The 17,239-nt window shown below is 42.6% G+C and overlaps 1 protein-coding gene across 2 annotated transcripts in view; it reads left to right on the plus strand.

Annotated features, from left to right (window-relative positions):
- The first annotated feature begins 4,919 nt into the window (after positions 1-4,919).
- Positions 4,920-17,239, plus strand: part of GRAMD2B (GRAM domain containing 2B) — a 76,829-nt gene continuing 64,509 nt past the window's right edge. For both annotated transcript variants that reach the window (XM_075541468.1, XM_075541469.1), the window contains exon 1: positions 4,920-5,158. In XM_075541468.1, the coding sequence (XP_075397583.1) occupies positions 5,076-5,158 (83 nt within the window). In that variant the 5' untranslated portion in view covers positions 4,920-5,075. The remainder of the gene's footprint in view (positions 5,159-17,239) is intronic.

A 17,239-nucleotide genomic window follows, 5' to 3' on the forward strand; every position in this document is an offset into this window, starting at 1 on the left:
GGGATTGTTTTTCTAAAAATTCATCCATGTCTTCCAAGTTTTTTAATTTATTTGAGTACAGTCCTTCATAGTACTGTGTAATTATCCTTTTGATTTCATTATGGTCCATTGTAATATTCCCTCTTTCATCCCTCATCCTTGCTATTGAAATGTGTTCCTTCCTTTCTTTGGTCAAATTCACAAGTGGTTTGTTGATTCAATTTGTCCATCCGAAGAACCAGCGTTTAACAGCATTGTTTTTTTTTCCCCCATAGTTTTCTTATTTTCTCTCTCCTGAATCTCAGGTCTACTTCTTATTATTTCTTTTCTTTTTCTGTTAGTTGGATTTTTTTTTTTGCTGACTCTACTCTAGTTACTGTAAATTTTGTGCTAGTGTATCAATCATAAGCATCTCCTCCTTCTTTATGTGTGCATGTAATGCTATGAGACTTCCTCTGATGACTGCCTTTGCTGTGTCCCATAAGTTTTGGTATGTCGTGTTTTCATTTTCATTGGTTTCCAGAAATTTCCTAATTTCATCTCTGATCTGAGCCAGTACGCTCTCCTTTTGCAATAGAGAGTTATTTATTCTCTAATGGTTTGCCCTTGATTTCTTTATCTTCCTTTTGTTCATTTCCAATCTTATGGCACAGTGGTCAGAGAGAGAAGTCTGTGTGATATCAACGTGCTTGCATTATGTACATTCAACTTATGCCCTAGCATGTGGTCTATTTTCATAAATGTGCCATGTGGGCTTGAATGGAATGTGAATTCTTTTTTGTTTGGGTGGAGATCAGGTCAAGTTGTCTAATTATAGTGTTTAGATCTTTAGTCTCGTTGTTGAGTTTCTTTCCGAGTGATCTATCTTTCTCAGAGAGCAGTGTATTGAAGTCACCTACTATAATTGTTGAGGCTGTGATTTCCTTTTTCATCCTTTGCAGTGTTTCTTGACATATTCTTCTGGATGCTTGTTTGAGGTCTTGCTGCTATTTTTTTCCCAAGTCGTTAGTGATGGGTTGTGATCTGAAAGGTCAGCAGTGGAAACTACCAGCCTCTCCATGGGAGAAACACAGGACTTTCTGCTCCCATAAACAGTTACAGTCTTCAGGAATTCAAGGGGGCAGTTCTACCCTGTCCTCTAGGGGCCACTAGGAGTCGACATGGACCCCATTGCATTGAGGGTTCTTTTATGGATTCTCCACCCCGTCCCTCTATTCAGCTCCGAACCATGGTGATTGTCCCATAAACCACATGTCAGGCTGAGCTTCTCTGGGGTTGACTGGTAAATCTGTGCTGAGACAGCTCTGCACAATTGCCCTTTCTCATGCATGGAACCAAGTCTGATGGGACCAACTCTTGGAATTTAAGCAAGTTTGTTTTTTTTAACTTTTACTTATTTTTCAAGTGTCACAAAAATCCATTTGGATTGGGGGTAGGGTAGGGGTGCCACAGTGACCACAAAAATATACTTTCATTCTCTCAGTATAATTGATGAAAATTAGAAAATGGGAGAGGAAAGAACAATTTTTGGAAAATGGCTTGTGCTTCCCAATATTTTGTAAGTTATTTAGAAGTGTGACAAGGTGCTAGCTGCTTGATCCTGGCTCATTCATAGTGGCCCCATATGATAGAGTAGAACTACCCTGTGGGCTTCTTCTCTGTGATTTCTATTGAAGCATCTTTCTGAGCCTTTAGTTCACAGCCAAGCACTTAACATCGCATCACTAGGACTCCACACGACAAAGGACTACTGTGTGCCCACAGCAACCCTGTAGGACAGTGTAAGTCAGCCCCATATGGTTTCCTAGGCTGCAATGTTTCCTAGGCCAAATGGAGCATATTCACAGGTCTTTACTCCCACATCATGACTGGTGGGCTTGGCCTTCCAATCTTTCAGATATAGTCATCTATAAGAAGCTAAGTCAAAAAGTAATGCTACAATTCCACAGAAACATTTATTCAATAAAAATATCAAAATGTGAAGCTATTGTTTTTCCACATATCCTCCATCTAGGTTTATATGCCTATGGTTTAATATTCAATCTCTCTAATGTTTTCCAACGATTTCTGCATTCTTTGAGTTGCACCACATCAAATGGCAGACCCAGATCATGTTTCCTTTAATTGTTCTATGTGTCTGTAAAATCAAATGAAATATCAAGAACAAGGCTAGGGCTGTAGGGTGGAGGGGGAAAGTTTCCTAATGAAATCCTCATAGGACAGTTCTTGCTGTCCTTGAAAAATAAGTAGGTCCATGGTGGTGTGGGGTGAGTGGGGGAAGTTCCTTGACAAAACTTCCTGGCTTTTCCCTCACCAATACAATGTTCAATTTTCTTTAAAAATTCTTTTTACATCAACTAAGTCCACATGGAAAAAGCCCACCAAGATCTGTGACACAAGGAAGGTATGGTATCCGAGCTTAAACTGTGAAATTCTGGTTTGGAGGATGCTATGGATGATAGTGGATGCCCAAAGTACATTTCATATTTTTAATGTTATATTTTGTTTATGAAATTCAGGATGAATGAATAATAGAGATAATAACTACAATAAGTGTCCCTGAGGGGAGGGGGAATGGCATGAAATCGAGGGATAATAGGGGGCTGATGTCAAGGAGTACAAGAAGGAAAAATGTTTTTAAATGGACTGTGGTAGATATTGCACAACACTGCTTTATATGACTGAATTCTGGAATGGTATGATGTGTGAATGATGTCCTAATAAAATGGTTTGGGGAAAATATTCTTCCTAATAAATCCCTATGATTATCCTGTGTCTTTTGAGAAAATCTATCAGGATTACATCCTGGAGCCCAAAAAGCATAACGTTCTGTGATGAATTCTCTCCCTTGAAAGGAATTAGACTAGCAGATCCTGTCAGCCACCCCTATTTCGATAGGACCTTTTATTTATTTTTTTAAGGCACCTAAAGAGACTAAAGAGCCCTAGTGGTATAGCAGATTACACGTTGAGCTGTTAACTACAAAGCCAGTAGTTTGAGCCCACCAGCCATTCCTTCAGAGAAAGATGACACTTTCTATTCCCGTAGAGATTTACAGACTCAGAAACGCACAGGGGCTAGTTGTACCTTGCCCTATAGTCTCGTTATGAGTCAGAATTGACTCAATGGCAGTGAGTTTGTAAAGAGACTGAAAATGAGCCCCAGTGTTCCTGTCAGTTAAGTGTTGGTAGACAACCTCAAGTTGAAGGCTGTCTGTTCCTGTAAAGGTTTATAGCTTCAGGAGCCCTTTATCGGGTCACTCTGAGCTGGAATCAACTTGAGAGCAGTGAGTTGGTTTGGAAAAAGACTAAAAGACTGGGTAACACCCTGAGTTGCTCACTGCAACATCATGAATCTCTCCTTAGGAGAAAGACTGAGCTTTCTGCTTACGTAAAAATTGACAACCTCAGAAACCCAAAGAGAAAGTTCCTGTTCTGCCCTACAGGCTCACTGTGAGTCCGAATCAACTCAGTGGCAGGGGATTTGGTGTTTGGATTCATGAGACGAAGATAAATTAATGAGAGAACTTGTCTGTAGCCATCCACAGAGCACAGAGACATTCAAACGTGTGTTCTTGGTGGGGGGGAGGACGACACCTATGCATATATGAACTGGAGTCCGAGTAGAAACACTTTTTGACTCATTCCATGAGCTTTTCATCTCATCTTACATCCCCGCAGGTATACATGTATGCTTGTATTTTTCCCATGGATTTAAAAGCCTTTGCTTTTAATCATAATGCTTTTACACATATTATGATTATGCGATTAGGCTTAATTCTAAAAGAAATTTTAAAAGGACTTTCAATCCCAAAGAATAAAAACCAAACAAAAGAAAGCAAACCTGTGTGCCACTGAGCCTACTCCTACATGAAGTGACCCTATCGGACAGCATAGAACTGTCCCCAAAGAGCGCCCAGTCGAATCTTTATGAACACCGTCCTCTTTCTGCAGCAAGCCAGCCGGTGAGGGCCAGGCCCGCCTTGCTTTCAGTTGGCAGCTCCTGACCTCTTGGACAGCACCGGACCCTTAACCGCTGTGTCCAGGCGCTGAATTTTTTCCCAGGCATACTCAATGACTGCTCTTTGGAATCATTTTGAAGTAGACTGCCAGCATTAGGTTTCATATTGGTAATTAGTCTCAATTGTTGTATTGCAAATCAGAGGACCACCAAAATGTTTATTTGAGGGGCGGGGGAGGCTAACAATCGAATGAAGATAGTAACTCGAAAACGTGTGAACGGCTAAAGGAATGCTTCCCATGCGAACTTAAAACCCCAAAGCCAAAAGGAGCCTCCGTCTCTAACCTCGGAGGGAGCCGCGTGTCAAGTCCACTAAAGCCTGGAAGAAGAGGCACCGTGCTGGAGTTGGGTGTGCCGTCATTGAGTTGCAATGAGGTTTGGATGATTGCCTCTCCCTCGCCGAACTAGGAAGGGTTAACCAGCAACCACTAAAGACAACTACCTCCCACTGCCTTTATTAATCCCACATCAAATATTGAGCAGACCTATTGTTTAAGCAACAGGGGACAGTCCCCAAGGAGACAACATCCTGTTTGAATAATTTAGGCTGGGACATCGGCCAGCCCACGCGGTAGGTTCGCACTGGAGGTCCGACTCAGTCGACTCCTTTCCTTGTGTCAAGAGCTGGCGGCCCAATACTTAAATCCCATCATTACCATCAGGATTTTTTTTAAAAATGCTTAATGCATCACGTAGCAGGAGGGTAACTATATTGAGACTTGTTAGGCAAATGTTTTCACCTGCTTAGCCAATTAGCGTCCTCTCCCAGAAAGACGAGTTGAACAGGTTTCCTTTTTCTCGTCCTCCGGCTGCTGGGTTGGGGCAAGAGGCTGTCACTTCGCTTGGGCCCTCCCCGTCCCTCCCTCCGGGCCCTTCCACGCTCGGGCCGACCAATCGCGCCAGTTCGGCGGCGTCCAGGTTGGCGGACCGGGAAGGCTGCCTGAGCTGGATGCGGCGCGGGGCGGAGGGCGCGGGGGAGGGCGCGGCGCGGCTCGTTTGGCCTGCGCCCGGGACAGGGAGGACAGACTGGCAGAGTGCGAAGGACTGACTGAAGGTGCCCTCCCGACGCGGCCCTGATGACTGAGCTACAGCAAGAAGTGGAAGACACAAAGCCTGCAAAAGTTCTCGGGAAAAGAGAAAGCAAAGCTGGCTCGATCCAGTAAGTATTTTCTGCTGGGACCCATCCAAGGCTGTGGAGCGCGCGCTGCCCAAAGTCCCTCGGGTGGGGGGGTGGGAGACGAGTTTTTGTATGGACACAGTGTCTGGAACGTTTACGTGGACAACGTTGTGCTTGTAACTCTGGCTGTGGAGCCCGATCTCTCTTTCGCTCGGGGTCGTGGAGAAAGGCACAGCTGCGTTGCAGGAGTGTGTGTCCTGTAGCTTGATGTCTGGTGGGAATGTGAACTTGTGAGCCAAACGCATAATTGGTCTTCCATAAATCCCAAAGGAAATCTAGGGAAACTATTCAAATCCCTGGGCCGTGTCCAGAAACTGATGGTCCCCCACTAGTTTCAGTCGTCTGACGATTCAGCTGTCCGGTTGGTGCCATCTGGTTGCTAGCTTCACAAGGATGTGTATTTTGTCATTTGATTGAGCTTGGAGATTGATAGATCTCTCTCCCCCCCATCTCCTCCACTTTCCCCCCAAAGGACCGCCTGTTTGGAGTTGGATAATTAACACAATCTTGTACTTTTTTTGTTGTTGTTTTGAGAGAGAGAGCTGAGTGAGAAGGGGAGATCCAGATGACTATTCAGATAAAGTAAAATATTGGGTTGTCACTAACCTTTTATAAGTTTAATGTGCGTCAAAGGAGGAATTGTACATTAACCTGGAAACGCTTCTGGTTAAAGGAGAAAAGGACATACTTTGACTATAAAAATTAGCTTCCTGTGATAAAATGTATTACCTTCCCTAGACTTCGTTAATCCAGAAATATTTACATTTCATTATTCCCAAACACTCTTGCTTTAAAAGGTTAAGAATAAGATTAAGAATATAACTTGCATGTTATATCTCTGTAATATCACATCACTCTCTGTAATATTACATTCCGAGTAGTTGGGGACACTTAAAGTATACTACAGAGGTGTTCTGGTGGTTACGAGTTGGGCTGCGATCTACATGGTCCACAGTTGGAACCACAGCAGCGCCTGGGGAGAAAACCTGGGCTTTCTACTCCTGTGAATAGTTTCAATCTCAGAAACCCACCGGGGTGCCTATGAGCCAGCCTACAGAAAATGATGTTTCTTTTAATAGCAATGAATTAATCTCCTTTGTACACTATTATAGTTTTTACTCATTTAAAAAAAGTCACAGTATGGGTCTGCACAAGGATGTGAGCATATTCCAGCTATGCGTCTGTTGAAGTTTGGGCTGAAGGTTTAGATGTTTATTAGCTACTTTGATTTGTAGTTTCTAGTACTTCTGAAATATTCTCTCCCTGTATTTCTGCTTTGCTTGGCTACTCTTTTAACCTCCTCTCCCGACTCCCAACATTGTCCATGTATGCTGATATTCTTTATTTCTTGGACAGATACACCATGATTGAGACAAAATTGATACAGGTATGACACTGCCACGGAGTCAATCCTGACTCATAAGGACCCCCTCTGGTTCCGAGACAGTAACTATTTACAGGAATAGAAAGCCCCATCTTTCTCCTGAGGTGGTTTTAAACTGACCACCATTGAGATCGCAGCCCAATGCTTAACCACTACAGGACCGTGGCTCCTCCCCGTACAATGTTATTTTTTCTCATCCAAGAATAAAATCCTGACTCTATAATACCAATTCAGTTTCACAAAAAGATGGACTGTCTAATGACATCTGTGGTGCCCATTTCACTTACTCATTCCTGCATGTACTTTATCATACGCTCTGGAGGATCACAAGTAGATAAGGTGCATGGTCTTATCACCACTGTACAGATAGTGGAGGTATCGTGAGTGTTGAGTGCTGGGGCAAGGCTAGAACTTTAAACTCCTAGCCTAGAGCTCATCCGAAGGCAATGGGCATTTCTAGTTTCACAAACCTAATTGATTCTAGCCAACCCAGCAACTACCAACTGTTGAAATGATCACATTTTCAGTCATCTAAATACTTACAATCCATTTGATTGACTTAAATGTCTATTAGAGCATTTACACTGATTTTCTTAACTCAAAACTCATTAACTGTCGACAAAATGACCCTCAATGCATTGAAACTCAGGGCCTTAACACAACTCTTCTCAAGAACGGACCAGTTTCACAGATTCGTTTCAGATCAATATTGGGTACCTGTTCTTTGTGACGTCATCGTGGGGAATACCAGCAACAACATTACCCTTCTGGGACTCCTGGAACAGTTGTAGGAGTAGAGGGTGACAGGCACATACCTGTATTGTTACACTTCCGGTGGCAAGGTGCCCAACGCCATACTAAATACGCAGATCGGGTACCATATGCTTTTACATAAACCCGAGTCTTCTCTACAGTTGTTTATACCAATTTGTCAAAATTTCGGTTTTGTTTGTTATGTCTTTCCCTACAAATGCCTTTTTCCAAGCCAACCCAGGTCACTTCTGAATCATTTAAAATTCTTAGACCTCCTCTACACCTGAGTGTTGACTCTCTTGTTTTGGTATCAGAATAAGAGTGATTTTAAGAGCATACTGATGCAGAGTAAGGCAGCAATTCTATATTTGAAATCAATTTTATGTTGCCAGGTGAGTATGTTTAGAAACCCAGTCTAACCTATCTGTCCTCAACTTTATAGTTTAGATTCATTATCATGAAACACCAAGTCTTGTTGAAGTCCAGGTTTCCCCAGGACAGCTTCTTCTACAAGTACTGGGATGGCTCACTCCTCCATTTCTCTCCCACCTGTGGCCATATTACAGCAGCCTCATCATCGAGGACTACGACCCTAGATAGTACTATCAGGTACTTATTGAGATCGCTTAGTGTTCTCAACACTCTGCATGCATTTCTCACTACCTGAGGCAGGTGCCATTGTGAGCTCTCTCTCTGTTTCCCGAGAAGACAGTTGAAGCGCCGAGAAGTTCACAACTAGGCAGGGACACACGATGATAAGAGAATGGTTCAAAGCAAGCCCCAGTCCTCTCACTCTAGGGCCTGAGCACTTGTTACCTGTGCACTGGACTTTCGTCCTGGTCCCCTGCTCAAGAATCTGTGACGATCGCCCATGGCCTACTCTACAAAGCAAATTTCAAGATCCTAATGATCTAAAGAGACATAAACCATTCCAACCTCGTTTTCTAATGTGTACTAGCAAGTTCGCACATACTTTATAGCCACGCAATCATACTAGCAGCCCTATACTTCAGGGGGTGAATGTATAAACACATTCCACAGATAAAGTTCCCTGGTGGCATAATGGTTTTAAATTTTCCTGGCAATCTGTTCCCCTGAAAATTACAACCCAAGACCCCCTCTGGGAGAGTTGTATTCTGTCCCATGGGATCACAATGAATTGGAATCAATGCTAAGATACACAACAACATGGTAAAGGTAGTAATGAATGGCAGTTCCCTTCTCCCTTCCTCTCGCCTCTTCCAATCTCTCTCCCTTTAGTTCCCACCCTCTTCTTTTCTTTTTTTTAATGTTGAAAAGCCTTATATTTAGCAGTAGCCAGGTGGACTCAATTTAGATGATTCCGATTTTGTTGGCAACATGTGAAGCGTCATAGTCAGGAGGCAGTCAAACATATGCCTCCTCACTGTCAGGCCTGATCAAGGTGTTGACCTTGATTGACTACCTTAATGTCAGAGAACTGCTTCACAGCCTGTTTGATCTGGTGCTTGTGGCCCTTGACCTCCATAATGAACACAAGTGTGTTGTCATCTTCCGTTTTCTGCATGGCGGACACTGTGGTCATGGGGAACTTGATGATGGGATAGTGGCAAGCTTGTTTCTCCTGGGGACGGTCTGAAGATATATGGACTGCCTTCTTAGCCGCTGTCTGAGACTGCCTGAAGGTCGGTGGTATGTGGCTCTTTCTGTGTGTGTGCACGGTCTTCTTGACCTTTAATGGTTTGCTTTGGATTCTGTTTAGGGAGGAGCAGTGTTCCCCTTGCCTCTGTCTTCATTAAAAACTCTTTTTCTTAATATAGCTCTGAAAATCAAATCAAGTTTTTATTCCTTTAAAGTCTCCTTTTTAGCTTCAGGCCAAACTCGCCTCTTCTTTATTATCATTCACACTGTACAGATGTGGATCTCCATAGAACTTAGCTGTGATTATCACTGTTATTAACAATCAGCCTGTATTGAATGATTAGGATGTACAAAGTACTGTTGTAAATTGTTAACTTATCTTGACTCTCAGGCAGGTCCAGAGTATATTAGATATCTTTCCTCAAATAGGTTCTAAACTTTAATCATATCGTACTATATTGAGCTTCTCAGAATGCCTAGCAAATAATTATTTTCAATACCATCTGTTAGTGGGCTGGGGAGGGTGAAACCATAGGTCCCTCTGTTTGAGGTATATGATAAGATCATAGGTGACATTAAATTCTACTTTTTAAATTTCTAAATCAAATTTTCCATCAGAAGCAACTGTAATTTTGAGGAACCTCTTCTTTTTCTGGAACCTATGTATTCATTTCATGCTAGTATACCCCTTTTTCCAACAGCCCACCCCACCCCACCCACCAAAAGTAACTTCGCTGCATATTTCTTCCCCCTGCCCCCCACCGGAGATTCTCCTTTTTTGTTTGAGAGTCTTAATTTCACATTCCCTGTACAGAGACAATAGCCTAACTTTCTACACCCACACTTTCTGAATTGTGCTTTTCTTTCAAAATGTCTCTTATGGATTTGATTTAGTAGCAGCCAGGTTACTTTTGATGAATTTCCACAAATGTCTAAAACTAATGCAGCTATATTTCCTGGTTACAACTCACTTGCTTCATATTTCAGGTTAGGAATTATAGTAAAATGTGTGCACTCTTTTAATTTTTAGCAGCTTTTTAATGATATAATTCATAGGACATGATTCATTTAAATTGGACAATTTAGTGTTTTTAACTATATTCACAGCTCTTGAATTGGAAGCAAATAAGAAAAGCCAAATTACTGTTCATAGTTCAGTGTTTGACTCCAAACTTTGAGAATCCCTATATTCTATCTACATAGTAAGTTGTCTATCTGTACATATGTGTACTTTTTCTTTTTATTTTCAGGTCACCAGATCTGACGGGGCTAATTCATTCTTTAATATAAACTTTGAGGTAAAAAGGAAGAAATTATATGTAATATATCCCCACTGCTATTGAGTAGATTCATAGAGACCCAGGAGGCTGAGTCCACCTGCCTCTGTGGGTTTCCAGAACCGTAACTCTCCACAGAAGTAGAAAGCCTGGGCTCTCTCCCTTGGAGTGGCCGGTGTTCACACCAGTTGACCTTGTGCTTCACAAGAAGCTCGACACATAACCACTGCAACACCTCCTTAGGCCTCCTAATAGAGCCTATTAGAAGATATATAAATTATATTGAAACAAAACAATCGAAGAGTTTGAAAAGATGGAGAAAAATAAGCAGTGTGTTCGGGTTTGAGATATTTTGAGAAGACTCATACGGAATCAAGCAGCTCTATGGCTGGAGCATAGTATCATAAAGAAAGTTGCTGATTTGTCAAGGCAGATTCATCAGTGAAACCCACCCACTGCCATTGAGGCCATTCCAACGCAGAGCCACCCTGTGGAACACAGTAGAACTGCTCCTTAGGGTTTCCTGGCTATAACCCTTACCGCAGGTGACTGATTCACCTTTCATCTGCAGAGGTTTGAACCTGCAACCTGGCAGTTAGCAGCCCAGTACTCGACCCATTATACCACCAGGGTTCCTTAAGTTAAGATCCCCCAAAACAGAACAACAAAACTGCCACTGAGTCCATTCTGACATGTAGAAATGCTATGGGACACAGAGGACTGCCCCTTCTGGTTTCTGAACCTGTCAGTCATTACAGGAACAGAAAACCTCATCTTTCTCCCATGGAGTGACTAGTGAGTTTGAACTGCTGACCTTGTAGTTAGCATCCCAACGCTTCATCCAGGAAGGCTCCTGTGTTTAGAACACAGGTCCTAATAAAGTAGGAAGTGAATTCTTAATTTGCCGACTCTTAGACACATGATCATGACAAATTACTTAGCACCTCTGCGCTTCAGTGTCATCATCTAGGAGAATAATTAATTCAACTGTGCCATATAGACTTGCTTTGTAGTTTAAAATGAGAAATTTAATAAACACAGTTATGATTAACGGATGTTGAGTCAAGGGACAAATTCTTGGGGACCATTTCACTGGCTGTTTCAGAGGCTAGCCAAGCTTAGTTTGGAAGTTCTCAGTACTAAGGTGTAGATGCTCTGGAAGTGTATTGGTCAAGAATCCAACCTGAATTTCCCATGTGCAAAGTAGGAATCCTCCCACTCAACCACCACTGCCCTGGCATTTCTGCCTGGCCCCTGACATATCCTCACTTCTCCATGAACTGTAGCTATGGGAGTCCTCACTGTTGACAGCCTGGGAGGTGGCGGGTGGTGATGACGAAACAAGTAGCTAAAAGAAGCCTAGGTTCTGACAGCAGCATGACTCCCCAGTCATGTTGTTAGGGCTGTCCTGTCGGTTCCTATTCACAGTGACTCTGTGAACAACAGAACGTGAGACTGTCCGGTCCTGTGCCATCCTCACCGTCAGTCGTTAGAGTTGAGCCCATTGTTGAAGCCACTGTGACACTCCTCTGGTTGGGAGGCTTCTTGCTCACTTTCCCTCTACTTCACCACACATGAGGTGCTTCTCCTGGGTCTAGTCTCTCCTGATCATATGTCTAAAACATGTGAGACAAATTACATACTCGTGTTCTATTAAATGAGCCTTCATTCCATCAGCTGGACCGCAAGGGCCTAAAGCAGTGGTTCTCAATCTGTGGGTCGTGACCTCTTTGGGGGTCAAACAACCCTTTCACAAGGGTCACCTAAGACCATCAGAAAACGTATTGCTGATGGTCTTAGGAACTGAGACCCCGCTCCTCTATCCATCTCCCGGCAGGTCCACTCATATGCAGATACGCCCACCTACAAGTACCCGGCGTGAAGACTGTTACCCATGCTATACCATACTTCAAGACAAAATTTCATTTATTTATAATTAGAAATATATATTTCACAATATAGAATTACATATTGTTTTATTGATTCATGACTGTGCTTTAATTATGTTCAATTTGTAACGATGAAAATACATCCAGCATGCCAGATACTTACATTATGATTCATAACAGTAGCAAAATTACGTTATGAAGTAAAAGGAAAATAATGTTACGGTTGGGGGGTCACCACACCATGAGGAGCTGTGTGACAGGGTCGTAGCGTGAGGAAGGTTGGGAACCGCTGGCCTAAAGCCTTCCTGTAATTCCAGTACGTCCCCTCTGGTCTTACTTCATCTGAATGCAGCTCATGCCGTCACTAGGGCTTTAGGACCTAGCAGCTTCGGTGAGTATCACTTATTCAATACTTTTGTTTGCTGTTATCACATCTGTTGCCCAGAATTTTTGTCTTTGAGTCATCGGTTTCTAAATTCTGCCTCCGGCACACGTGTGTTCGCACCTCATCTGTAAACCAGTGAGATTTTTCTCTTTGCAAAATCCCCCTAGAACTAACTAACGCTTTAAATGCTCAGTTTTAGGCACTTGGGATATTTTCAAATGGAATAAAGCAAACTTCCTGGAGATACCTGCTCAGCTTCCATAATGACCCCTGCTTTCTCCCCAAAGACATGAGGTGTTTCTATCCACACGTAAGCTTGGTGACTTCACTCTCAGATATTCAGCAGAGCCAGCTAAGATGCTTTCTCTCAGGTAGACTAACACATGCTCTTCTTGATCACTCAGTGCCTGCCTGGTTCCCACAGCTCACCCTGCCCCATGATGCTCATTTTTAAAAACACCTTTATTAAATGTAGGAAGGGGCTTCCAGAAGGTCATAGAAAAATTCCATTATCTTTTCATTCCATCTTCCAGTTTTTGAAGCCCTCTCATATTTTAGACACCACAGAATTTTACCCACTTTACCTTTGTTTAACAACGCAGTAAGTTTTAGACACCAGCACCTTAACTCAATTTTACAACATTTTTGATTCCCACCCCCTCCACACTGAGGCCCCCAGTGTCCAAATTATTTACATTTCATCTCCCTTCCTACTCCCAGCCCCAGGCAACTATTAATCTACTTTCCATCTTAAACTGACCTTTTCTAGCCATTGCATCGAAATGGAAGTATACGTTTTGTGATTTCTATGTCTGCTCTATTTCCTTTAAGATGACATGTTTGCGATGCATCCATGAATAGCATGTGTCAGTAATCATTCCTTCTTACCATTGAGTGTTAATCCATTGTATGGATTTACCTTCGTTTGTCAACCATCATTTCAGCATCTGATTGACATTTATGTTGTTTCAAACCTTGGCTGTTACAAACAATGCTGCTATGAATAGCTTGCATACAAATTCCTGAATGGGAATATGCTTTTTTTCCCCCTTCAGCATATTCTACCCAGGAGTGACTTGCTGAATCATATGGTAGTCTTAGGCTTTAACTAAAATTGCCTTTTTTCCACCCCCAACATTATTATACCATTTTATAATTCCATCTTCAATATATAAGGGCCTCTTCTGTAGTATTCAGGTCAAGGGAAACAATATTGTAAGCATCTAAACTGTGGGTTGGCGCCTTACACTTTATCATGCTAAAGTGGACTCCTAGTGTGGAATAAAGATTGATTTCTGATTGAATTATCCCCCAGGGATCTACTCATTTTCTTCTTGCCTCTTCGTCCCCTATTCCAGCTGGAGTGGTCCTAGGCAGACCCAGTATCTGAGTCATCCTCTGAGTACCTGGATAGAGGCTGTTGAGACCTTTTTGAAAAAAGAGGCCTTCAAAGTAAACACGTAAAATTGGGAAGAAGGAGTAAGGAACTGGGGGCGGAGCGAGGAGCGAGGAAAAGACAGCAGAGCGCAGAAAGAACGTTGAGTTCTGTTGGAAAGAAATGAAGATATGCTGATTTCTCAGGAACCTACATGATCTTCCTGTCCTGTCCTGGAATATGGCCACCCTCATATCTCTCACTGTCCTGCCAGGGAGTTTCTCGCAAGGAGATGACCGGCTGTTTCTCTAATGGACACACTGCCCCGTTTCCCTAGAGCCCAAAGGTACTCGGTAGATCCTAGTTCCTAGGCTTCTATCCGTATGTAATCTAGCTGGGTTTTCAAATCCTGTCTAACATGTTTTGCATAGCTCTGTAACTGTGAAAAATCTCAGAACTATGCTCCTGCCTGTGTCCTTTACTCTTAAAGTTCATTCACGGAAAAGTTATCGTGTGACCTGACAAATTATTTTGAAACCTCTGCTATGCAATGATATGAGTTAATAATTTACCCGCACTGAAGAGTAGCACTGGGTTTTGTAGGAATATAATTTCTTCACAAAGGCCCTGAATGGTACAAACAGTCACACACTCCGCTGCCCAAACGCTGGAGGTTCACATCCATCCAGGAAAGGACATCCTTGCTCAGAAGGAAGTCCTGACGAGCGTGGGACAGCCCTTGAGAGCCCTGAAGAGCACAGTTGGACTCAAACCAACAAGCCGCCGGGAGTCTAAATTGACTGGAAAGCAGCTGGCTTAACCCTTCACAGCTTAAAAAAGCAGTTTGCTCTTTTATATCGCTTTCAACAAAAAGATTGCTGTTTGATCATTTCATCTTTATAGGTCATGCATTGCTGATCTGAAAACAAGGGAAAAGCTCTTATTAATCTTGAAATCTCATCTGGCGTCCAGTTCTGAGGGGTCCCACTGTAAAGGGCTAATTGTATGAGTTACTCCATGTCACCAGTGCTGACAGACTATGAATTTATCATGTCAGCTTTCACGATCACTGCCCTGCTTTTCTAATGCCCTGAGAACCAACCCTTTGTTTGATTCTAGCAGCTTAGATGTGCTAGATGCCATTTGGACTACATAATGTGTGTGTGAGATAGTTTAGGGGGATCTGGAAACATTTTTTAAATGTTAGCTATATAAATTAATGGTGATCATTTCTATACTCTGGGCCGTTTCAGCTTATAAGTTTTTAGATCCGAGCTCTACTTTCAGATGGTGGGGGGAAATTTGTAGACCTAAAGGTAGAAACAGTCTTGTAAGTATAGTCGGTGTTTGAGTCTTAGCATGTTATAGTCACATCTTGTTTTTGACCAAAAATCTTATTTTAGAATAGCATTCAGCTTGGAATGCCCAGAATATATGTTTTCCCTTTCTCCATTTCTTCCTCAATAATAAAGTGCAGTAGTATAAAAAGTTGGATAGATTTTTGACATTTTGGTAATGGATTTCTTTAGCTTGTTCAAAATTGGATCAGAATCTTTTCTGGAAATTGCACAAAGAATCATAGCACCTTTGCTGAGCTCCATTCTAAAATCACAAAATGGCAAATCTTTGATCAGCACATAGGAGATATATTTTGTTCTGAGATTGGCTTTTCCTTCAAAGAAAAGACTCGGTGACTCCAGAAACGAAGCCAGAGCCTAAGTGGGATTGGGCATTGTAATGACTGTAAACAATGCCCTGCTCGATGCACTTGAGAAATGGATGGGTAATAAGGTAGGTACTGTTATCGTTACCTTGTTACCCAGAAGGACGCAGAAACATGATGGGTGGCCAGGGTCCTAACAACTGGTCAGGTATTGTAGCCAAAAACATCAAACACCACTGGGCTAATCTGGACTCCAATCCCCAACATAAAACAAAAGCAAAACACCTAAAACTCGCTGCCATCGAGTTGATTCCCACAGGACAGGGTAATACAGCCTCTGTGATTTTCAGAGACTAATTCTTTACAGGAGTAGAAAGCACTATGGTGCTCTTGTGGAGACGCTGGTGGTTTTGAACTGCTGACTTTGCAGTTAGCAGTCCAACGCATCACCGCTGTGCCACCAGGGCTCTTGAACCCAAGTCCTGGCCGCACTAAATGTTGCCACCCCAATGTGACGATGAAAGAACACAAAGCCATAAGACAGTGTCTCCCACTGAGTGGGAGTAAGTCTTTCTCCCTTCACAGGTCTGCTTTCTCAACTAGGCAACAGGTTCCAGTCTGTGATTCTAACATTGAAGGGATTTCTGATGCTCTGTAGATGCAAGAGTACAGAGAGAACCCTTGACTCTCAGTTGGGCACTGGCACCTTTGCCATGTGGGGCCTGCGGGGCCCCAACTGCTGGACCCTTCTCATTCACTCTAGAAACCTGCTGATGGGGAAATTTCTTTTTCAGTCCCCACTTTACACAGCACCTTGCTCAACAGTCATACATAGCTTCCTCTTTTTTCAAAACCATAATTGGGTTCGTCTTCGTGCAGGTGCGAAGTGTTACTGTGAAATAATGTGACAGTTTGTTGAACACACAACCAAACAAAAATGTGACTTCTAGCTCTTTAAAAGTCGTCACTGAAGCAACCCAAGAACTTCTTTCTCATCGTGTTGCCGCTGGGCAAAATCTTTTTAGAATTCTTCTGGCAGAGTCCTTTTGGAGTCCAGTCTTTGAAGAAGGTTGGCAAATCTGCTTCCTTCGTGGGTGATTTTTTACAAAGCAGGCTGGAGTTATTTGGGGTGGAGTTATTTGGGGTGGATTTTTAAAAAGCAGGCTGGAGTTATATGAGTTGGACAAAAATAACTTAAGCTAGTCTATAACTAAGACCATTCTTGGTCAAAGATGTGACTCTACAGTGATAAGACTGAGATAGTGGTAACGCTTGCAAACCAGTTTCCACACTTTTTCAATGCGGCTGACAGGTCTCCCCCACTATCTGAAAGTAGACCGCAGCTGTAAACTTTTGGAAGCTGCCATGGCGTAAAGCCAAGAAATGATTGTCATTATCATTTATATAGAAAACCTTTTTAGTGTTCCCAGGCTCTCCCCCCAAAACAATCTACTACATCATACCAAATAACACATGAAACCTAAAATGACACTAGCATCCAGGGTTCACATACACAGTTCAAAACTGACAAGAGAACTTGCAGATACACTCAACAATGATGAGGTCTATCAGGGAAGTGAGCAGGTTACCACAAGTTAGGATCGGCAGACATTAAGGACACAGTCACTGGTCTGCCTTACAGTCTCACAATCTCCCAACTACACCTCTGTTCTGTCTCATAAGTCTCCATTGCTCTGTCCCGTGATCTCCATGCCTC

Source organism: Tenrec ecaudatus, chromosome 2 (assembly GCF_050624435.1).
Source record: "Tenrec ecaudatus isolate mTenEca1 chromosome 2, mTenEca1.hap1, whole genome shotgun sequence".
NCBI lineage: Eukaryota > Metazoa > Chordata > Mammalia > Afrosoricida > Tenrecidae > Tenrec > Tenrec ecaudatus.